General features: G+C 41.0%; 1 protein-coding gene across 1 annotated transcript in view; it reads left to right on the top strand.

The window, feature by feature from the left end:
* The window catches only part of Deptor (DEP domain containing MTOR interacting protein), a 136,243-nt gene that overhangs the window by 58,600 nt on the left and 53,532 nt on the right, over window positions 1-24,111 (top strand). Inside the window, exon 4 of the mRNA XM_026393861.2 lies at window positions 14,270-14,448. Within this exon, the coding sequence (XP_026249646.1) occupies window positions 14,270-14,448 (179 nt within the window). The remainder of the gene's footprint in view (window positions 1-14,269; window positions 14,449-24,111) is intronic.

Below are 24,111 nucleotides of genomic sequence, written 5' to 3'. Positions count from 1 at the left end.
AGTAATTTAACTTTGCCTTTTCTCTCTTCCACCCATCACAAGACACCACCCTCCTGCAGGTACCTGGACATGGTCTTCTGGCCAGTCTGGACTGTTTTCAGCCTCTGTAAGAATCAACCCTTGGGGAGGGGCATGTGTGTACTTGTATCATTGCTCATTGCAACTGTGTGCCAGGGAGTATGGTAGATGCTTGAAACAGATTATCTCTAATTTTTACAATGACTCTGATAAGTATTATTGTCCTCATCACTTTGAGAAGAAGTTTACTATCCTAGAAACCAACTACAGCTTGGAAACCACAGTTCTGAGATTTAAATCTAGGATGGCTTCCCCTTGTCTCTCCCTCTCTGGAGCTATGTGTGTTGAAAGGCCAGTAGGGAGGAGAAGGTAATCAAGTGGATCACCCCCACTCCCTTCATCTGGCCCTGGGGTATTGATTTTACTCATTTTGTTTCTTTTCTGCCTAAAACAGATTCAGAAATAACTGAATCACATCCTGCTTTTGTGGATCCTGCTTTTCCCTCTGGTCATGCTAAGTGGTGGCTGAGCATCTGCCCACACACCAGTGGCTCTACTTTGTGTTTCTTTTTCCCATTTCTCTGCACCAAAATAAGCCATTGGTGCTTTGGTGCTGATGACCTCTTGCTGGGTTCCAGCCAGAAGGACAGGTCAAAATTCCTACTGAAAAAAAAAAAAAAAAATCCCAGCTTTCAGAGAATGTGTGTACTCTGCTTCTTCCAGATCTTCCAAAGTAGGAACTTTGCCTTATCTGTTGTGTTCCTAGTGACCAGCACGGGTCAGGGTATCTATCCAGTAAATGCCTGATACATTTGCTGAACTGAAAAGCAAGATTGCTATAGTGGAAAGTAAGAAGGTGACTGATCCCATCATGCAAAAGGATCATTATGCTGTCATTTTTTTGTTTTGTTTTGTTTTGTACTGGGAATGGACCCAGGGGCTCTATACCAGCTCTTTTTTTACATTTTTTATTTTGAGACAGGGTCTTGCTAAGTTGCTGAGGCTGGCTTGAACTTGCCTGCACATCTTCCCAAGTCCCAGGGGTTACAGGCATGGGCCACCTTGCTCAGCTCATCTTTGCTATTCTGATGGACACTCCTGGGCTCAGCATTTTTCTGTGGCTCTTCTCACCTGTAGGGTAAGAAGCCTTTCTGACCTCATCACTTTCTGGTACCCATGCATCCTTCTCTCTGCCCTCCCTTCCTTCCCCTCCCCATCCTGTCCTGACACCTTGTCCTGATTTTCACTCCTACCAAGAATTTGTACTAGCTGACCTTGACTCTGTGCCCTCTCCCTGGCTCCCAAGGTCATTCTTGGAGCTGGAACGCTCCCTTTGGCAGACTTGGTTATTTTATTCTCTTGCTTCTCCTTTCTCCTCATATAGACCTCCACCTCTGTTAAAGCACTTATGTGCTTGTCATAGGTTTGTTGATGTGGTGGTAGTGGTGGTGCTGGGGATCGGAACTAGAGCCTCACACATGATAGATAAGCACTCTACCACCAAGCTACACCCCTGACACATGGGTTTTAGTGTTTGCTTACTATTGTATGGGGCAGCAACTTAAGGGTAATGGCCATGATTTTCATTTCAGTTAAAACTCCTAGGACACAGAATTAGCTCAGTAAATATCTGCTTCATGAATAGAAATGATTTTTAACAGCTTTTTTGAGATATAGTTTGCATATTATACAGTTTGTTCATTAAAGCCTATAATTCAATGGTCTTTACTATATTCACAGATAGGTGAAACCCCATCCCCTTAGCTGTCACATCTCTAGTCCTTCATCCACCTGCCTCATCCCTAGTCAACCACTAGTCTACTTTTTTCCCTATAGATTTCTCGGTTCTGAACATTTATATGAATGAAACCATGTAAGGTATAGTGTTTTGGCACTGTCTTTCTTCACTCAGTGTTTTCAGGGTTTACCCACGTTGGAGTATGTTTCAGTACTTCATTTCTTTTTATAGCCAAATAATATTCCACGTACAGATAGGTGGCATTTTTAGTTTTCCTACTTGATGGTCATTCGAGTTGATTCTTTGGGGCCATAATGCGTGGTGCTGTTGTGAGCATCTCTATGCTAGCATTTTCTGTAGGTAGATGTTTTCATTTCTCTTGAACATAAATCTAGGTGTAGAATGCATCAAATGAGTAACTGTGTTTCGTGGTTTCAGGAACTGTGAGATCTCTCTGAAGTGGCTGGGCCTCTTATGGTTCCCACCTACAGTGTAGGAGGCTTCCATTTCTTCAATTCTTGCCAATACTTGTTATTATGTAGCTTTTTTAATCTAGCAAAATAATGGATGTGAAATGGTATCTCCTCAAACCAGGGGTGCTTAACCAGTAAGCCATATCCCCAGCCCTTGTTGTTTTTAACTTTGGGATAGCAAAACTCCTGAAGTTGCTTAGGATCTCACTAAGTTGCTGAGATTGGCCTTGAACTTGTGATCCTCCTGCCTCAACCTCCCGAGCCACTGGGATTACAGATGTGTGCCACTGATATCCAGTATCTTTCTCTGTACTTACTGGCCATTTGTTTCAAATCACTTATTTGCTGTTTAATTGGGTTATTTATCTTTCTATTATTGTACTTTGTGACTTCTCTGTCTATTCCAGATACAAATCCCTTATCAGAGATATAACCTGAAAATATTTTCTCCCATTCTATGACTTATACTTGCCTTTGCATCTTTTCACTTCTCTTCTGGTTGTTTTGTTTGGTTGGTTTTATGCCAGGGATTTTGTTTTGTTTTTGTACCAGGGATTGAACCCAAGGACACTCTACCACTGAGCTATATCCCCAGCCCTTTTAGTTTTATTTTGAGACAGGGTCTCATTAAATTGAGAAGTTCTCGATAAGTTGCTGGCCTCAAACTTGCCTCAGTTTCCCAAGTCTCTGGATGATAGACATGTACCACTGAACTCTCCTAAGCCACAAAAGTTTTAAATAATGATTATCCCAGTTTAATTTTTTTTTTTTTTGGCATGTGTGCTTTGGTGTCAAATCTAATGTTTCTTTGCCAAACTCAAGTTCATGAAAACCCCCATTTTTTTTTTTTTTGGTAAAAGTTTTATGGCTTTGGCTCTTAAAATTAGGTCTTGAATCTATTTGGGGTAATTTTTAATATATAATGTCAAGTGAGGGTCCAAGTCTGTTATTTTGCATGTAGCTAGTTGTCTCCTCACTGTTTGTTGAAAAGACCATCCTTTCTCCATGAGATGGCCTTGACACTTATCAAAACTCAGCTGACAGCCAGGCATGGTGGTGCATGCTTATAATCCCAGCAGCTTGGGAGGTGGAGGTAGATACAGGATCTCCAGTTCAAGTCCAAATTTCAGCAACTTAGCGAGGCCCTAAGCAACTCAGTGGACCCTGTCTCTAAATTTAAAAATACCCCAAAGTGGCGGGGGGGGGGGGGGGGGGGGCGGTGCTAGGGATGTGGCTCAGTGGTGGAGTACCCCTGGATTCAATCCCCAGTATCCAAGAAACAAACAAAACTCAGCTGACCACAGACTATCAGGATAATGATTTAAAAGCTATCTTAAGAGAGGGAGTTTTATGACTGTACAAGAAGGTGATTGACTAAGGAGAGAAGGCTCACTCTCGCGCGCGCGTGCTCTCTCTCTCTCTCTCTCTGTCTTTATTGGCACAGAGGATTGAACCCAGGGATGCTGAGTCCCATCCCCAGGCTTATTTATTTTTTATTTTGAGACAGGGCCTCTTTAAGTTGCTGGGGCCTCTGTAAGTTGCTGAGGCTGGCCCCAAACTTGAGATCCTCCGTTCTCAGCCTCCTGAGCCACTGGGATTATAGGTGTGTGCCACGGCTCCTGGCTGTCTTCCCTTTATTTGTTTGTTTGTTTTTGGTAAGGGGACCCTTAATCACTGAACCACATCCACAGTCCTTTTTATATTTTTATTTAGAGACAGAGTCTCTCACAGTTACTTAGGACCTGCTAAATTACTGAGGCTGGTCTTGAACTCATGATCTTCCTGCCTCAGCCTCCCAAGCTGTTGGGACTACAGGTGAGGGCCACTACACCTGGCTATCTTCCCCTTTTATACAGCTCCCACATGCTGGGTCCTCTAGTCACTTCGCCTCTTCACTTGTATAAAGATGGTCCTGTTATCCTTGTATTGAGTTTTTTTTTTTTTCCGTTTTTCAATATGTGTACTCAGTTTTTATCACTTTCTTAACTCTCTTAACTCACTTTCCCTCCTTGGTATTGTATTTCATTTTTCTTCATCACTTCACCTTACACCTCCTTAATTTCTTCCTTTACCCCTCATTTCTTTCTTCATTTTGGGTGACAGATCCTCTGATGATGACAGAAGCCTCCAAATAAATAATGGCCATGTCTCTGAAAGAGCTTTTATAAAACTCGGCTTCCCTTGATAGTTGTTCGAAAGGCTTAGGAAGGTTTGGATTGTTTGGATTGAGGGCAAGGGTGCTTGGTTTTTCTCCTTTTTGTGTAATTTTATGGTTATGAAACCACAGTTGAATGTAGCCTTTTCAAATAGCCCTGGACTCAGAATCTGCTCTTGGCCTCTGTCTAAAGCTGATTCAAGTTCTGAAAATGACTGTTAAGACAACATTAAAAACCACAGGGAATGTGGAAATCACAGTTTAGGTTTCATAATCTCTGTCTCTTTATAACATGAAACCAGTACTAAAATGTTCTTGGTTTTCTTCCAACTAATTTAAAACAATAAGCAAAGAGGAAGGGATATTATCTTTCAAAGACAATACTTTCCATTACTGTTTCTTATGGTTTCTGCTTAGTTTTTGTCACTTGATAAGAACATGTTTGTGGAGCATCTAATGTATACCTCTTCTCTGAGTTTAGTTTTCTAAGAAATAAAATCATTTAAGGCATGGTATCTCACCTTTAAGAGCTTCTAGTCTGGCTGGAGGGAGGGGTAAAAATAGCATATTGAAAATTGAACCAGGCATGGTGGCACGTACCTGTCATCCTAGCAACTCAGGAGGCTGAGTCAGGAGGATTGCAAGTTCAAGACCAGCCTGAGCAATTCAGTGAGATCCTGTCTCAAAATAAAAAAATAAAAAGGGCTGGGGATGTGGCTTGATGGTAGAGCACCCCTGGGTACAATCCCCAATATAAAAAAAAAAAAAAAAGAAAAAGAAAAATTGAGCCGAGTACAGTGGTACATGCCTGTAATCCCAGTGATTTGGGAGACTGAGACAGGAGGATTGCAAGTTGGAGGCCAGCCTCAGCAATTTAGTGAGTCCCTAAGCAGATTAGCAAGACCCTATCTCAAAATAAAAAGGAGTAGGAGCACTGGGGAGATGGCTCAGTGGTAAAGTACCTCAGTGGTAAAATACCCCAGGGTTCAATCCCCAGGACCAAATAAACAAAAAATTGAGATGATATGTGTGTGAATATATACATATATATACATATATATATACATATATATAGTCTTAGGACTTAATGGGGTTATTTAAAGCACATTTGCACTACCTCATTTTTTCTGTACTAGTGATTGACTATCCAGGGCTACTCCATCATTGAGCTAAAGCCCCAGCCCTTTTTATTTCTTATTTTGATACAGGGTCTCACTAAATGCTGAGATTGGCCTCAAATTGGCGAGCTTCCTGCCTCAGCCTTGTGCGTCCCTGGGATTACAGGCGAACCCCACTGCACCAGGTCATTCAGCACCTTGATGTAAATGAGCACCGGACGGGACGCCCCTCTGCCTTTCCCTCAGGCTGCTGCAGCCCTCATCCCACAGGACTGATCACAGGGAGCTGGACCTCAGCCCTCCTTTGTCCCTGAAGCCAGGTTCCCTTGCCTAGTAAACATCCTGTGTCACTGCACCAGCAGCCCTTGTTTTCAAAGACTAGCCCAGATTTCTCCAGGGAAGGGAAAAAGAGAGGGAAGAGCATGAGTAAGGGATACAGCTGAGGACAAATCTGTGCGTTTAGTGTGGAGAGGGGTGAAGGGAGGAGCAGAGACTTGGTGGTGGAGTGTGGAATGCTGTTTTGCCCTCCCCGCTTTGCTTTTCCAGTATGCATTGCTTTTACTCATAAATATTAACGGAACAGCTTTCTGTTTACTTGTTCTTAACCTAATTATCATGAAAATTATATCAGTTTATCCATATAACATCTGTTTTACAGATAATGGCATAAAACTTAAAAATACCAGTACTTGGGTAAGCATGGATATTTTCCTGTTCACCACACAATTCAATATTAGATGTTCAAAACTCTGTGGGGAGCATCTACATCTAAATGTATAGTCTAAACTTTGGAAACTAGTTTATTATATTGGGCATAGAAATATAACCCTTTTTTTTTTTTTTGCAAGGTGTAGTGGCACACTCCTGTAATCCCAGCAGCTGGGAAGACTGAGGCAGGAGGATCCCAAGCTCAAAGCTAGCCTTCGCAACTTAGCTAAGGCCCTAAGCAACTTAGCTAAGGCCCTAAGCAACCTAGGGAGACCCTGTCTCAAAATAATAAATAACAAGGGCTGGGGATGTGGCTCCGTGGTTAAGTGCCCCTGGGTCCAATTTCCAGTACCAAAAAATGAAAAAAGAAATATAACCATTTTTACTTACATTTTGTCAGGAACCACACATCTGGTTAAACATAAACTTAACCTTAATTTAACTCCTTGATTGATAACATTTTTCCCAGTTATAAATGTAGTACATTTTCTTTGGGGCAGAATTTGAGTAATAGAGAACTCTATTTGGCAAAATTATTCATAAACCACCTTCAATCTTTGATCGAATTGATTTTTAAGTTTTAAAGCCAAATAACAGTTATCATGTATATAAATAATTTATTATTGTATTAACTCATGTCTTTTTAACTCTTTTCCTAGTTTCCCCTCCTGCTCACCATTCCCATATATTGTCATTTTATATAGGGTCTGTTCAGATCTTTTGAATTTTTTTTCAATGTACAAGGAGATTGCTATCAGCTTGTTTCTATTCCTGTATTGGCACCTAAATGTAGAGTTCCTTCTATTGTATGCTGCCTTCCCTTTGGTTAATGTGAGTCTGGGAAATCTGACTCAGATATAGATGCAGGAAAGGTTGAAATCAGTTCACATGTGCAATCAGCCTGCTGAAGGCTTGCAGGAGACAAGAATTATGAATGCCAAAACATGTGTAGAAATGGTTCTATACTTTGGGGAGGAATTATTGTTCTTGTCTATAAAAATAATACAAAAGCTTCATTCATTTTGATGCAAAGAAAGTTTTTTTAATCAAATAATGGCTCCATCTATAAAACTTATATAGTAGTTATCATCATTGTCAATACCATCATCATCATCATGGCTAAAATGTATTCAGTGTTTGCTGATGTTGTGCCAGGCATCATGATTTTTATGTCTCATCACATTTAAGCTCACAATTCCCTGAGTTGGCACTATTATTACTCCCATTTTTTAAAAAAATATTTTTTAGTTGTTGATGGACCTTTATTTATTTGTTTGTGGTGCTGAGAATCGAACCCAGTGCCTCATGCATGCTCGGCAAGCTCGCTACCACTGAGCCACAACCCCATTACTACTCCCATTTTACACATGAACAAAGAGAGTCAGACAACTAACAAGTGTGCAGAGTTCAAATCTGTCTGATTTTAGACCATCTTACATGTGGGCTCGTGGACTGAAATGTCATTATGGAACTAAGGACTACACAACTGTTCATAGCAGCATTATTCATGATAATTAAAAATGGGGGAAAAAACCCCAAATGTTTACCAGTTGATGAATGGATAAGCAAAATGTGGTATACCCATGAAGTGGAATATTATTTGGCAATAAAAAGCATAATTGGTACAATGCAGATGGTCCTTATAAACATTATGCTAAGTGAAAGAAGCTAGGCACAACAGACCACATGTGGTATGAGCCATTCATATGAACTCTCCAGAAAAGACAGATTCAAAGCCAGAACACTGATTAGTGTTTTGTCTAGGACTGAAGAGATGGGGAATGACTTAATGGGCTTAGAGTCTCCTACTGGGGAGATGAAAATGTTGTAATGTGGATTGTGGAGATGGTGGTATAAGTTGCACATATATTTTTTAAAAAAAAAAACCACTGAATTGTTTACATGAAATGGATTAATTGTATGGTGTGTGAGTTATATCTGAATAAAATTGGGAGAAGGAGGAGTTGACATCATTTCATCCTGGTAGCCTCTGCTTCCTCTTCCTGAAGCCCTGTGGCACTAGGTAGAAAGTCCAGGCTGCCTTGCTAGACAGAGGAGCGCCACAGAGGCTGACCTCCAGCCCTGGCCACCCTCTGCATGCAGTTGTGTGTAACTCCACGCCAGAGCCATCCAAAACTAAAAGATGGTTAAATGATGGTTGTTTAAAACTGCTGCATTCGAGGGTAGCTTATTATCAAGCAAAAGAGGAAGGGGACCCATTGTAAGACAAATTCTTGCCTGAACACTGTGACTACATAATGGTAACAAAATCAAATCCCAAGAAAGACTGGGCCTTAAAAAGGGGAACCGGGATGGAGACATATTTCCTTGATCAAGGGGAAATGAAATAAGGAAGAGTCAAGGGTGGTAGGGCATGTTTTAAATGGCAAGCCGAAGCCACCCAGGCAGCCTGCCAGCTGCTCTCTTTCCTGAAGCTCGCCTTGGCAGAAGCAGCTCACCAGCCACTTGTCCAGAGTCTACCAGCTCCTTGGCGGGAACTCTAGAGGACTGGCAGATCTTGATTCTGGAGGGAAAAATGACACAAAGTAACCCCATGCACTTGTCCTCCCTAAACCCTGAAAGGAGAATCCCTGAGCTGCAAGGGGCAGAGTCATTACAAGCAAGGCTAAAGGCCAGGAGTCTGTCTGCAGTGGAGAGTGTCAGCAGTACAGACTCATTTCCCCCACCCACCACTGGTGCTGGGGATCAAATCCAGGAATTCATGCACGTTAGACAAATGTTCTACCACGGAGCTACACTCCCCGACTGGAACTCTCTTGATTCACCTCATCTCCACATAGAGTCATCCTAAGGGGGTCATTTTATTTCTTTCTTTATTAATACATGTGCTCACTGTGTTGTCCAGGGTGGCCTTGAACTCGTACTCCTCCTGCTTCAGCCTCCTGATTGCATGGGATTGTAGGAGTGCCCCACTATGCCCAGCTGTAGGTTTCTTAGGTGGAGTCCTGGGTATTGAACCCAGCAGGGCTTAACCACTCAGCTACATCCTCAGCCCCTTTTTATTTTTTGAGGCAGGGGATCTCAGTTACTGCGGCAGGAGGATCACAAGGTGGAGGCCAGCCTCAGCAACTTAGACCCTGTCTTAAAATGAAAAAAAAAATAAAGGACTGGAGATAGAGTTCAGTGGTAAAGCACCCCTGGGTTCAGTTCCCAATACTCGCCCCACCAAATGGATGGTGACAGGAAATGCATAGAAATGAGTTTAATTTATTCATCCAGCCAAAATTTTTAGTAAACCTATTGTGCTAGGAAACAACCATGAACTACATAAACAGGGTCTCTGCTCATCAAAAGCTTACAGTCGTGGGAGCAGGTGATTCCCAAGGACTCTGGAAGTGGCATGGTTCAGATTTGTAAGAATCAGAGATTTCTCAGGAGATATAATATTTATAATGGCAAAATTGAGGCTAGTTATCCCATTTTTTTTGCTCCATTCTTTGAAGGTCAAAGAAATGAAGGAAGGGTGGTATTTCTTTTTCTTTCTTTCTTTTTTTTTTTTTTTTTTTTTTGTGGTGCTTTGGATTGAACCTAGGTCCTTGAGCATTGCAAGGAAGGCACTTAACTAACTGGGCTATATCCCCAGCCCCAGGGTGGTGTTCCTTATTGGGACCTGAACATATGAATCCTAGATTCTCATCACCAGTGCAGGCTCCCAGGTCTGGCCACATATGGCTTTTTTTCTGTGCAGTTTATTTCCAGCACCCTCCACCGTTCCTTATCGTGCCCTTAACACTTTCTGAGCTGTGTGATGTGTTCCTGTGTGTGATGTTTCACATATTATCGCCACCTTCTGTTGATAGGAATGTGTCCCAATTATCTATTCCTGCAAAGCAAATCACCCTAGAACTTAATAATTGTGTTATTTTTCCTGATTCTATGGGTTGGCGTGGTTCTTCCAGTCCTTTCTCCAGGGCTTGCTCTTGGAGGGCCAACAGGTCCAGGATGGTCTCATTCACATGTCCAAGAGTTGGTGCTGGCTGTTGCCTGGGCACCTTGGTTCCCTTCCTTGGGCCCTCTCCTTCCAAGAGGCCACCTGCACTCTTACATGGTGGCACTACAATGGAACAAAGGAGGAAGTTGGCCAGGCCTCTTACACTTCACCTTTGAAGTCTCTATAATGTCACTTCCACTGCATCCTGTTGATCAAAGCCAGTCTCAAAGCCAACACAAGTTCAAGGGAAGTTGAAACAGACTCAGCCTCTTGATGGGAGACACAAGGCAGTCACAGTGGAAGGCAGGTGAGAGGAGCTGTGTGGCCTCCGTGCACTTGATCACCTATAGAATGTCTTCATGATTCTGACACTTGTGTTGCCCTTCACCTTCTAAGAAGGGGCTGGCCAGTATTATACTAAATAATACTTAAGTAGCTCTGAGCTCTTATTGCCCACCCCAACTCAGCTGTCATTAACCCCAGGCAAGCAGCCTAGTAACTACTTCTCAGTATGAACAAAAGTACAGAAGAGGATTGACTTAGAGAGGGATTTAAATAAGAAGTGTTTAAATGAGATCATCCTGAATTAGAAGATTTTAAATGAGAAATTGTAGCTTTTATAAATTCTCTTTATATAAAATATATATTTATATTCTTTGAACTTTTAGGGTCCCCCCCCCCTGGAAAAGACTTTTGATGATAGCAGTAACCCAGTGAGAAAAGTAGAACAGGCGTTATTTTCCTTATTTAATATGTTTGGAAGACACTGAAGCAGTGAGAAATGGCATGTGGCAGTCTGAATTCGGATCCCAAGACTGCGGTTTGCTAATCCTATGCCCTTCTGTGACTTGTATTTAGCAAAACTCCTAATTCTTCTGGGAGGAGCAGAGGAATTTTGAAAGAGTTTCTGTTTCCATCAGTTCATAGCCTTTAGGAACAAGGTTGTCGTGTCCTGGTGTGGGCATCGGGGGTTACTTAAGTAGTGCAGGGCTTGGCATTTACAGTGACTTCTGCATTATGAAGCCATTTACTCATGTGTGATTGTTACAACAGCTCCGTGAAGGTGCCATTATACTCCTGAGGAGAATGAGTCTGGAAAAAAAATAAAGAGGGCTTGCCTGATGTCTCAAAGCTGCTAAGTGAAAACCTTATCTGATTCCTAGACCAGTGTTCACTCTGTAGCATGGTTGGGCTGTAGGTCAGAAAGCACCAAGGATGGACACCCTATGGCACTCAGGTGTACTGTGCAGTTATCCCTTACAGTGAGGGCTGTTGCGTAGTTTTCCTCATCTGGATGAGAACTGCATTTTTTCTTGTGTAGATGCAGAGGAAGCTGGGTTACAAAGATCTCTAAGGTTTCTTCCTGCTCTAGAGTGAAGTGGTTCAATTTGTATTGCATATTATTGTTTGAAAGGAAACAAAGCTTTTTAAAAGAAAGACCAGCTTTCATATGGAAGACAGAAATTACCAGGCACAGTTTTACAAAAGAAGATGATACAGCCTTGTATTTGGTTTTTGACCTTGGTATTTGTCGAGATTCTGTTTTTCATAAAATTTTGTGGATGAACATGGACCCTACCCTCCTGGAGCTTATATTGAATAGGGGAGGTAATCCTTAGTCTGGAAATTACACAAAATGCAGGGGAAACAATGAGAAGATTCTAATAGAGACCTGTCAATAAAGATGTGAAGGATAGGAGTTAAATAAGCATGAAAAATGGAGGCAAGATGGGGAGAAGCAGGAGAGAATATTCTAGCATTCAAAGGCCCTTTGGAAGATAGGGTATGGGATGTCTGTGGGACTAAAAGAAGGCCAGTGTCCCCAAAGAAGTGAGAGTGATTACTCATTTAATACTGGGGATTGAACCCAGGGTGCTCTACCACTAGGTTACCTTCCCAGACACTCTCCACCACCACCCTTTAATTTTTTTTTTTTTTTTAAATTTCAAGACAGGGTTTCAGTAAGTTGCCCAGACTGTCCTCAACCTTGTGATCCTCCTGCCTCAGCCTCTCAGATCTCTGGGATTATAGGCATGTGCCACCAGGCCTGGCCACAGCAATGATTCTAGTGAGACAGAGGGCAGGATTTTGCATGCATTATAAGCCGTGTAAACGACTTTGGTTTTTATTTTAAAGGCAATGAGAAGTCATTGAAGTATATTTTCTTATTTTTCCTTTTTGATTCTGGGGATTGAACCCATGTACTTTACCCGATAGCTATATCCCCAGCCTTTTTTAATTTTTAATTCTTCTTCTTCTTCTTCTTCTTTTTTTTTTTTTAACAGGGATAAGAGGCTGCTCTTTATTTTTTATTTTGAGACAAGATCTTGCTGACTTGCTGAGGGCCTCGCTAAGTTGCCCAGTCTGGCCTAAAATTTGCAATCTGCTTGTTTTAGCCTTCTGAGTGGCAGGGATTACAGGCATGTACCACCACACCCAGCTCACTAAAGTATAATTTCAACAGTGGAAGAACATTATCAGATTTGAATTTTTGAAAGATAATTTTAATTACCATATCAGGATATAGGTGTATAAAGTTGGGTTGAGAACAAAAGCAGATGGATAAATACTCTAAGAAAACACCATCATTATTTCAGTTAAAGGTATGGGTGTTTTTGGCTAAGGTGGTGGCAATGCAGAAAGAGAAGACCTAGACATACATGAGAGAGATTTAGGAAATAAAATCTGCAGTTCATCTGACAGATTGTGGGGGTGGGAGGCTGGTAAAGATGTAGGTATTGGGGCTTTTATTTATTTATTTTTCTGTCCAGAGAGTGGAAGCATTCACTAGCACAGAACCTGGTTGGGAGGAAGACAGGAGCTCAATGTTTGTTAATTTTGAGGTGTCTTTTCAGCATTTATATGGATGCAAATGACTGGAGTTGGGTGTAGAGGCCCTGTCTGGGGATGTATATTTGGGGATCTTGGAGGCACAGATAGTAACTGAATCTATAAGGATGTTAGAGTTCACCCAGGAGATTATGGAATGAGAAAAGAAGTATTTGGGGTGTGAATCTCAAATGATTCCAGCCTTTACATTAATGCATAATGTATTATTCCAAAACTTAAAGTTCAGGGAGAAGAGGAGAAACCAACACAGATGCCCTGAGAAAGAGATGGGAGTGGAGGAACAGGAGAGGAATATAAGTGTGATGTCCCTTTAGCTGGAGGAAGTGGTCAGTAGCATCTAATGGTACTTATGTCAACCTAAAAGAAGACTTAGATTTATGTTACATTGTGTCATATTTGCATGCATAGGAGAATGCTGATGGCCCCAGTGAAGCGATTTTGAAGGGCAAAATCCCAAGGAGTAGAGAAATGCTTAGAAAGCAAGTTAGGTGAAGATAGGAAGATTGTAAAGGACTGACTTATGTGGCTGTCTTAGCTCAGGCTACTTTAGCAAAATTACCCTAGATTTGGTTAGCTTAAACAAACAACAAGTGTTTGGGAATTTCCAGATGAAGGTGCCAGCAGACCCTGTATCTGATGAGGACCTGCTTCCTGGTTTGAGGATGGTTGTCTTGTCATTGCATCTTTGTATAGATAGAGCAGAGAGAGAGAAGCATGCTATCTGTGTCTCTTCTTGCAAGGGCACTAATTCCATCATGAAGGCTCCAACCACATAAACTACCTTCCAAAGACCCATCTCCAATCCATCACATTAGGGATTATTCAGCATATACAAAGAATTGGTGTGTGTGTGTGTGTGGGGGGTGGTTTACAAACAGTCTACAGCAGAAATCTTGTTAGCACAGTGATTTGAGAAATGGATTATGTCTTTAGGAAAGAAACACTAGCCTTTTTAGAAAGGTGGGATGGGGCTACTACTTCGCAAGGTGACTATCTTGAATATCATCTATGAATGGTAAAGTCTTAGGTTTTATTTCCAGTTTTTTTTCCCTTATTACCAGAAGAAAATGCATCTGTTCACTTCTGAAGCAGATCCTCTCTTAGAATTTGCATTTGTGGCAGCACATGTCAGCCAAATCTGTCTGTCTGACAAGTGCTGTGATACTTCACAGAAGTCTATGATTTAGGATTTCAAATGAGCTATGCTCCTTTTGTGTTGATTTGCTTTATATTTCTTTCCCACTTTTTTCCTCCCAGGCTGATGGCCCCTGAAAACACACTCTTACAACCCAGGGAAGAAGAAGGAGTCAAGTATGAGCGCACCTTCATGGCATCTGAATTCCTGGATTGGCTGGTTCAGGAAGGTGAGGCCACCACAAGAAAAGAGGCTGAGCAGCTTTGCCACCGGCTTATGGAGCATGGCATCATACAACATGGTGAGTGTATTGGTCAGCATTTGCTGTAGTAACAAACAAACCCCACAATCTTGTGATATATATAACAACAAGCACTTTTTTTTTCTCAATCATGGTTCTAAATCTGTTGTACCTCTGCTTGGGTATAACTTGGCTTGTCTGTAAGCTGAGAGTCAATTTCAGATATGTGTATCATGCCTTCTTGTTCTGGGACACAGTCTAGAGGTACATCCACTGTCTGGGGTATGTTATTTTTACAGATGACTGCCGAAGCTGAAAAGGACAGGCAGATTCTTGTGATGCTTTCAGAAGCTTCTACTCAGATGAGAATGTAACATCACAAACAACTCCATCCATGGCCTTGGGAAGTAGATATCTTGGGAGGAGAAAATGAAATTTTTCTGAATCATGATACAAGTAGTCACAGTGAAGGGTTAATCAAAAGAGACTTCATAAAGTTTTCATTTTCTTTATAGTGCTGAATCATAATGATGCAGTGTAACCTATTGGTTCAGAGCTGTATCAGTTACCTTTCACTACATGACAAATTATCCTAAAATTTAATGCATAATGTATTATTCCAAAACTCAAAGTATCAAACAACAATAACTTTTATTATCTCACACAGTTTCTGTGGAATTTAGGAGAAGCTCAGCTGGGCGGTTCTGGCTTGGGTGCCACCTGAGGTTAAGTCAAGACATTGGCCAGGGTGCTAGTCATCTGAAGACCAGCCAGGCTGGAGGACTCACTTCCACAGTGACTCACTTGTTGCCAAACAGGTTGGTTCTGGCTGTAGGCTAGAGGCTTTAGTGCAACACTGTGTGGACTTCAGCAAGCTGCTTGAGGATTCTGGTGACCTGATAGCTTGGCTTCCCCCAGAGAGGGAGGGGCCAAGAGAGTGAAAGGCAGAAGCCACAGTGCTTTTTCTAACTGAGCCTTGGAAGTCAGACTCTGCCATTTCCTCAATAGTTTATCGGTTACATGGTCAGCCCTGTTCAGTGTGGGAGAGGAGGCAGGGATACCAGAACACAGTGACCGCTGGAGCCATCTTGGAGGTGGACTGTCACAAATCATAGCCTCCCAAATCCCAGCCCCACCATTTACAGCTGCTTACCTTCCCCTGTCTCGAAAATCGGGATAACCTCACAGGGTGGCTGTGTGAATAAATGGATAGATGTAAAGACTTGGATCAGCGCCCTGCCCTTAGTAACTGCTTAGTCAGAGGCCATAAGGTGGAGGCTTGGGACTGGGAGGAAAGAAATGGGAACAGGACAGCATTTTGCCTATAGGGCAACATGAGAGGTGATCCTTGAGTTACTTTTTACCCCCGCTCCCTTCCAGGCCTACATAGGATTTCTATTCCAAGATTAGGAATTATAGACTTGAAATAAACTTTAGAAATTATTTGGAGCAATGTTAAACATGCAGATTAAAACCCCTTCGTGGGTCCTGAAATAAGTTTAAAGGATCATTTCTAGCATTAAAAAATTTTAAAATAATATAAAATAACTTTAAATAAACTAGACTAGGCTCTTTCTAATCAAAGTATGGTCCATGAACCTGCAGTATGACCTGGGAATGTGATGGAAAGGCAGAATCTCTGACCCTACCCAAGTCCTGCTGAATCTGATCTGAATTTTAAGATGATCACAAAATTGGACTGTATATTAAAGTTTAAGAGGAACTAAATTTGATTTAACTAGGAAATAATGGGGTATATTTTATAAAATAAAGATAAATATTTTTTGCAAATTTTATTTTAGTTAGGTATACACTATATAAATATGTAGATAGTATAGGTACTGCATGTTCTGTAGTATCTACATTATATGTATATATACTATCTAGATAGTATATATATATATATATATATATATATATAGTACAATATAGATATAGATATTTATGTAGTATTCAAGCATGTATTGAATTGCAACCAAAAAGCACCGTGTATTGGGGTCAAATGCTTGGAAAGCCACTGCTATGGAGGCATTGACTGGAGTGGCACTGGGCGTATCCCAGGCGCTTTGCTCCCATGTGCTACTGCCACACTGAACTCACAGCTGTGGATAACCTGCCTCCAGTGGAGCTGAGTTCACTGAGGGAGGGAAGATGAAAAGAAAGCGTGGTGCCAGTATGGTCCCTGGACTTCAAAGGCTCAAAGCCTTGTTGGACGAGAAAATAGTTTTAGAAGCAATTAGAGGACAGTAGAAGGTGTATCATATATTTTTTCCATTTGTTTATTGATTTTACATGGTGCTAGGCACTGTTCTAATAATTTTACCCTTTATTAATTTATTAAAACTGACAAGATAGCTATTAATCTTTTAAATCTTATTTCATTGTGGTAATTAAGAACACTTAATGTGAGATCTGCCCTCTTCTTTAAGGGTATAATACAGTATTCTTACTATCTCCATTTTATAGATCAGGGAATGAAATCACCAGTAGGTTATATAATTTGTCAGAGGCCATTCAGTAGTAATGTCCAAATGGACATTACTGCTGGTAGGTATGAACTTGGAGTTGGTTGGAGTGTTAGGGTTTTCCCGGTGAGCCATGGTATGTTTGAGTTACAATTGGTTCTGCCATCTTTGCTCAAGCAGAAAAATTCAGGTGATAACCAGGTTCTGTGAGAAAACCAGCCTCTTGTACTATGATTATGACTTCTCTCATGACTCATACTGTGCATGAGAGAAGATAGAGGATGTCATGAATTGTTTCCAGATGACTTCAAAGGAATGACTAATTACACCTCAATTACAATGAATTTTATATGCTACAAACATAAGTGCCATAAAGATGCAATGCAGGGTTAGGGATGTGACTCAGTAGCAGAGCACTTGCCTAGCATGCACAAGGCTCCAGGATCAATCCCCAGCACCACAAAACACATACATACATACATACATATAATGTAAAGGATAAAATTAAGACTTTGATAGCAGATCTTAACCACACCAGTTTGCATTCCATGATTTTAGGAGTATTGAATAGTCTGTATAGCAGCTGGACTCATCGTTATACAGCACAGCAATTCATTGCTGGATTACTAATTTAGAGTTACAGAAATGTAGCCGTCATATCTGTATATGTTAGGGCTCATGATAAATACCAGTTAGTGTCTTAAACTAAGTGAGACCCTGTCTCAAAATCAAAAAGAAAAGGGGCTAGGGATGGAGTTCAGTGGTAAAGGGCCCCTGGATTAAATCCCCATTACCAAAAAAATAAAAAGTGTTTTCATCAATTGAAACCAGTTGGTATAAAAATCAGGCCCACTTATGAAACCCTAACTAGCTTCACCTATGAATGGTGAATGACACTCTATTATCAAGGCAGAGTTTGTTAGTCACGTAATTCATTTGCATGCATATTTATGTTATGTGTCATGTCTGTGTGATTATATGTATATACTTATTTTTGGTACTTCAGATTGAACCCAGGATAGCTTTTCCATTGAGCTGTATCTGTAGCCCTTTTATTTTTCCATTTTGAGACAGAATCTCAATATAATCTTACCAAATCCTCACATCAATTCTGTGACATTGATATTACTATGATAGTTTTACAGGAAGAAATCTGAGTTTCAAGCCTTTAAGATCTTTTTTCCAGGGTTGCTTTTCTGGCTAGTCCCTGCTAGGCATCCATACCTTAGAAAGAAGCTTGCCTATGTCCAGTAAGCATGTAGTCAGGTGTGGCTGCCTGGCACGGTGGCAGGAGCACAGTTTTTAGTACAGTGTCTAACTCTGATGGCCTTCAAATGCTAGTTCTTGTATATGATCTGATCAATTCCAAATCATAGCTAGCATTTATAGAGCTCCTACTGTATGCTAGCAGTCACTGTTCTAAGCCTCTATGCCTTTACTCTTTTATTTCTCTGCATTCTGAGTTAGTTATCATAATCATTTTCATTTTGAGATGAGGTTAAGTAAACTTACTGAAGATGAAAGCTAAAAAGTGATAGATTCAAGATTAGGGATCAAGCCAGTCTAGCTTTAGAGGCAAACTCTCAAATACTAAAGAAGATAGGGTGCTAAATGTAAGTCATAGGGCACTAGGGGAAAAAATTCAACTTTTATTATATTAGTTCGCACAACCTGGCAGAGGTTGCAACTATAAAATACCGTTAGCCCATAAAATCTAAAAATTCCCTTTCTCCAAACAATGACTAGGTGCCTTGAGTTTTTTGTGTAACCTTTGCAAATGGGATGAACACGCTTCTTTACTCATATTAGATACCCACCACCCCCACTGCCTTAGCTGCCATCCAGCTATCTCAGCCTTAAAAGAAAGGAGATGGAAACTGGATAATCATGTGGGTAAACTGCTCACAGCTGCAGCAGCTGACCCTGGATAATCAGGCTATTGCTGCTGTGTCCAGGCGTATAATTTTCTCTTTTAGAACTTTAGCTAGAGCGCTTCAACAATTTTAACACTCCAGAAAGCCTTCTTTCTTTTTCTTTTGTTTTAAAAAATGTATTTAGATAACATTGTGCAGTACATAAAGTAGTTTCATGAGAATTAATTTTTCCATTCCCCCTGCTGCCCCAAGGTAGTAATGATTATCCCTTCCCCTGGTGGAAGAAGGTTGCTGAGACATCTACTCTGAAAGCCATAAAGAACTTGGGAGGATAGATGCTATCAGGAAAGGACCCAATGAAGGAAACAGAAAGCAGAGGCAGCTCTACAGTAACCCAGGTTTATTCAGGACAGAGCTGCAGTTGGGGGCCCAGTGGAGACTGAGATCTGTCTTCCACTGAGGTAATGACAGGGGAGTAAGGAAGGAGGGGACTTTTGCGGTTAGGCCTTTACCAGGTTAGGCCTTTACCAGGTTAGGCCTTTACCAGGTTAGGCCTTTACCAGGGGGTTGTCAGGGAAGAATCAAAACAGGTGTTTTTCAGGATTTCAGTCCCAGATAACAATTTCCTTTCTTTGCATGATAATGGAGTATTGTCTGGAGGATTGGTCAGGCTGCCACCACTTTGGTTCTAAGATTGAGGTTAAATTTCCAAATGGCGTTACCTGTGTCAAGTTTGTCTTAACAAAATGCTTGATCCTGACAGGAATCAATGGCATCTTTCCAGTAATCAAGGTCATTGACAGAGTTCAGCTTAAACCTGTCTAGAGAAAGACAAATAATGAAAAGAAGTGAAAAAAAGGAGAGAGGGAAGGCAGAAGAGAAGATGAGAAGGAATAAGCAGGGAGGGAAGGAAGGAAGGACCAATGAAGGTTAAAGGTAAAATTGTGTAGGGGAAGAAGAATAACTTTCTACCCTTTGTGAGTTTGTTTTTTTTTTTTTTTTTTTTTTAACTGGGAATTGAACTCAGAAGTATTTAATCACTGAGCCACGTCCCTAGCCCTTTTTATTTTGAAACAGGGCCTCGATAAATTGCTGAGGCCTTGAACTTGAAATCCTCCTGCCTCAGCCTCCAGAGTGGCTGGGATTATAGCCATGGGCCACCGTGCCTTGCCGTGCTCTTCATGAGTTCTTCACTGGATTCTTGTAACAACAAGAGAAAAACAAGTTTAATAACATGCATACCTCTTGTGTACATGGGAGATAACCCGGAGAAATGAGTGGACTTCTAGAGTAGATCTCAAAGGCATTGTTTAAACTTTAGTCCTAAATACCATCCTTATCTGAAACAAAGGGGGAAAAAAAAAGGCAGTGAACACCTGGCTAAATGAAAAGGCCAGGTGGTGGAGCGCAGCGCAAACAAAGTAAGGTTTGTTCAGTAGATTTAAACCCAACCCTTCTCCATTGGCTCAGAGTCCCTCCTGGTTTAGTCATCCTTCCCTGTGCAGAGGGAGACATGCTTGTGCTTACACATGGACGGTTCTTTTATAAAGGGACAGATTTTCCCAGCTACTGCTGTGTCTGCTGATCCTAAAATAACTAACTCAAAATAATCCTCATGGCTGCCTCTCCCTCTGGAGATGTCCTGCACACTCCCTGGAACGCGTCTTCCTTGCTTTACTCCCAAAGGCCTGTCTGTCTCCCCCGCCCCCCCCCCAACCTCCACCCCTTGATTGCCCCCATTCTCCCTTGAATATGTATCTACTTTCCTAACTAAACCGCTTTCTCTGCCTGGGGGGGAAAACAAAATCCTCATGTCAGAGAGGCATGTTTTGAGGTGGGATACTGTCTCCTGAAGTCATATTTTGGGATAGCATATTGTTTCCTACAGTGGTATTTGGGGATGGCATTTCCTGAGCATCATCAGTCGCAACATGCCCAAGCCATTGAAGAGAAGCTATTCTAACACTTGACAAAATGGTGAGAAAATGCTAAAGGAATCTTTATTCAAGACTCCTGCAATGGAGGCATTGTGGTAGGGGAGAAATGGATTGAATTCTAAGCAGACAAGGACGAGTGAGGATTTATAGCATGATGACGGGGTCCTTGGAGGGAAGATCACTAGGAAGAGACATCACTAGGAAGGATTCTTACTAAGCTGTCCTTCCAGGTTGATTTTTTTTTTTTTTTTTTTGGTACTGCGGATGAAGCCCAGTGGTGCTCTACCACTGAACTGCATCCCCAGCCCTTTGTATAAATGTATATTTTGAGACAGTATCTCAAAATAAAGACCAGTTGTCCAGGCTGTTTTGAACTTGGAATCCTCCTGCCTCAGCCTCCCGAGTTGCTGGGATTCCAGAATGTGTCCCACCTGGAAGGCTCAGGGTTGTTGCTAAAGGCAGGCCAAGGACTCACACATCAAAGATGGGAGATGAGGACCATGAAAAGATACTTCAATACCAAAGGTGAGAGGACTCTTGCTGAAATAGTTTAGCAGGATTCTTTGCTAAAACTGGGATGGGCCCCCCAGCCAATGACAACAGGACAGGGATTGGGAGAAACAGCAGCAGGGTCAAGGCTGAGTAGAAACAGGGTTCAAGGAAGCCCGACTGAAGTTTGGTGGAGGAGAGAATTTTTGTCAGAGCTGACCTATCCTTGCTTGCCTACCTGCTCTTCCTTTCCACAAGGCCCTCTTACTCAGTCTCTTTCTTTGGCATGCGGTGACCTTTGGCCACTTCCACCATCAAGAAATGGAGATTTTCTTCCATTACAAATGGAAAAAAATACACCTTTCTTTACCCTTACTTAACTAGTGCCTAGGTGTTTTTAGGACAGAGAATTTTTCTCCATCTTTGTATCTCCAGTGACCTGGACTTTATATATATTAATTATCCCTTGACCAAAATGCTTAGGATAAGAAGTGTTGCAGGTTTCAGGGTTTTTGTTGTTGTTGTTGTTTGTTTGTTTCTTTTTGTTTTTGAGTTTGGAATATTTGCATAGACTTTATCAGTTGAGCATCTCTAATTTAAAAACCCCAGTCCCTAGTGTGTATACACACACACACACACACACACCAAAAAAATAAACAAACAAACAAACAAACAAAAAATCCAAATACTCTGAAATGCTCTGAAATTCAAAACTTGATGCTCAAGGGTTTCAGATTTTTGAAGCATTTCAGATTTGGGATTTTTAGATTAGGAATGCTCAATTTGTAATAGCCACTCAGTAAAAATGTATTGAATGAACAAATGATAATATTGACCATTTGTTGAGAACTTGACATTTGCTAGGCACAGTAGATGTTTATACCAGCTAGAGGTCTTTGAATATAAGGGGTCTCAGTCATCCCAGAGTCAGTTAAAGAAAACACTGAAAAAGCAAGCTACTCTAAGAGGAGGAACCAAAGCAGCTACCAGGAACCAGTGTCTACATGGTAGTAATCTATCCCTCCAGCCTCCAATGGCCAGATAAATCTGCTCTGTTTTCTGTCTGTTCAATTATTCTTATGATGCAGATATTCTAGAGAGGAACCCAATTGGCTGATTCTGGCTCACTTGTTCCTCCTACCCTTGATCCTGAGTAGGCAGGACACTTTGATTGACAGACCTTCTAAATGGGATAGATGGAGTAGTTGCATCAAAACCAAAACAACAACAACAACAACAAAATGCAAGCTCTGTTACTACAGGGAAATGAGCACTAAGCAGATGAGCACAGCAGCAGATAAGCTGGTTTAAAAAAAAATTAAATTATATTTGGCTCTAATCTTGACAAGCAGTCAATACACTCAATACTGTCAGCTTATTTCTTTTGATGAGGATGTTGAGGAAATTGCAAATGATATAATCATTCTCACCTCCAAAATATTAAACTTTGAATTAAAAAAATTAAAAATGGGTAAAATATTTTCTCATTCTAATTTCAATATTTAATGTTTCAATCCATAATCAACCACTATAATCTAATTTTTATTTTCTCAATTTAGAATTTCTGGGAATTTTCCACTGTGCTCCCTCATGTGTTTGGCTGTTTGCCTTTTTATTGTAGCTGAATCCAAAGCAGGAAGAAAAATAGACAGCCAGAAATTTGTTGTAATATAAATATAAGAGAGCAAGGTTGCTTGGTAAAGTCATGCACTGAGACTTTGGTACACATTATAGTGTTGGTTTTGGTTAAAGGAAAACAGACCGGTCACTGTATCAGATCTTAACTTTTTACAATGTGTGAAAAGACTAAAGGGTAGGCACTCTGTATAATTGTCCAAAAGAAAAGTGGTATACATGGAACAGAAGTGTTTCTTTTGTGAAGTGTCATAACTGTATTTCTTTTCTCCTTGACATTAGTATGGTTTTGTCAGGGGTCTATAAACTGGTCCTCTAGAATCAGATCATGTTTGGCTCCCAGGCCTGTGTAACTGTCCTTTCCTGCCTTGTCCCTGACAGTTTTTCACCCAGTGTCCCCTGCAGTATGTAGTTCTCAGTTTACCCAACCATGCACTATTTCCAAGAGGAAATCTTTTGCTGGGAATCAGACCCAGGGCCTGATGCATGCTAGGTGAGCCCTCTACCCATGAGCTACATCCTCAGCCCCTATAAGAGGAAGTCTTAAAATATAAGCACATATGTTGGGGATATAGCTCAGTTGGTAGAGTGCTTGCCTTGCATGTACAAGGCCCTGGGTTGTAATCCCTAGCACCACCAAACAAACAAACAAACAAAAACCAAGAAACAAACAAAAAAACAAAAACAAAAAAACACAAGCACACAATCTTTCTACAGTTCAAGTAGAATCAGCTATCTGTATTCTTGGTGTCTCACAGGTAGATTCAACCAACCATGGATGGAAAATATTTGGGAAAAAATTGAATCAGTATTGAACACATACAGTGTGTCATCATTCCCTAAACAATATATTTTAACAACTATTTACAAAGCATTTACAGTGTTTTAGGTATTATAAGTAACCTAGAAATGATTTAAAGTACCCAAGAGGATGTGTGTAGATTATGTACAAGGACTATGCCATTTTATATGAGGAACCTGAGCATGCATGGATTTTGGTATCTGTAGATCCCCATAGGTACCAAAGGAGAACTGTAATATGGGAAGTACAGAGTCTACTATTAAGTACTTAGCTTGGCCTTATGTGATAATTTAAGTATTCAGATGGGATTAAGTGGTCATTTTTAGTGGGACACATAAGTTGAGTTCTCAGGTTTATTAGAAAAACATACTAGAATCTCTCGGGTGGACTGGAAAGTTCAAAGTGTGGATTCTGATAAGATTGCCTCCTTTCTTCTTGGTAGAGGAGCACTGTGATGTTAAATTCTAGTTAGTGAGCTTGACCACAGCCCCCAAAGAGGCAGGGCTCAGGGGGACAAAAAC

This window comes from Urocitellus parryii, chromosome 7 (assembly GCF_045843805.1).
Source record: "Urocitellus parryii isolate mUroPar1 chromosome 7, mUroPar1.hap1, whole genome shotgun sequence".
Lineage (NCBI taxonomy): Eukaryota > Metazoa > Chordata > Mammalia > Rodentia > Sciuridae > Urocitellus > Urocitellus parryii.
Note: the sequence above shows the minus strand (reverse complement) of the source record. Positions and strands in the feature narration are given on the sequence as shown.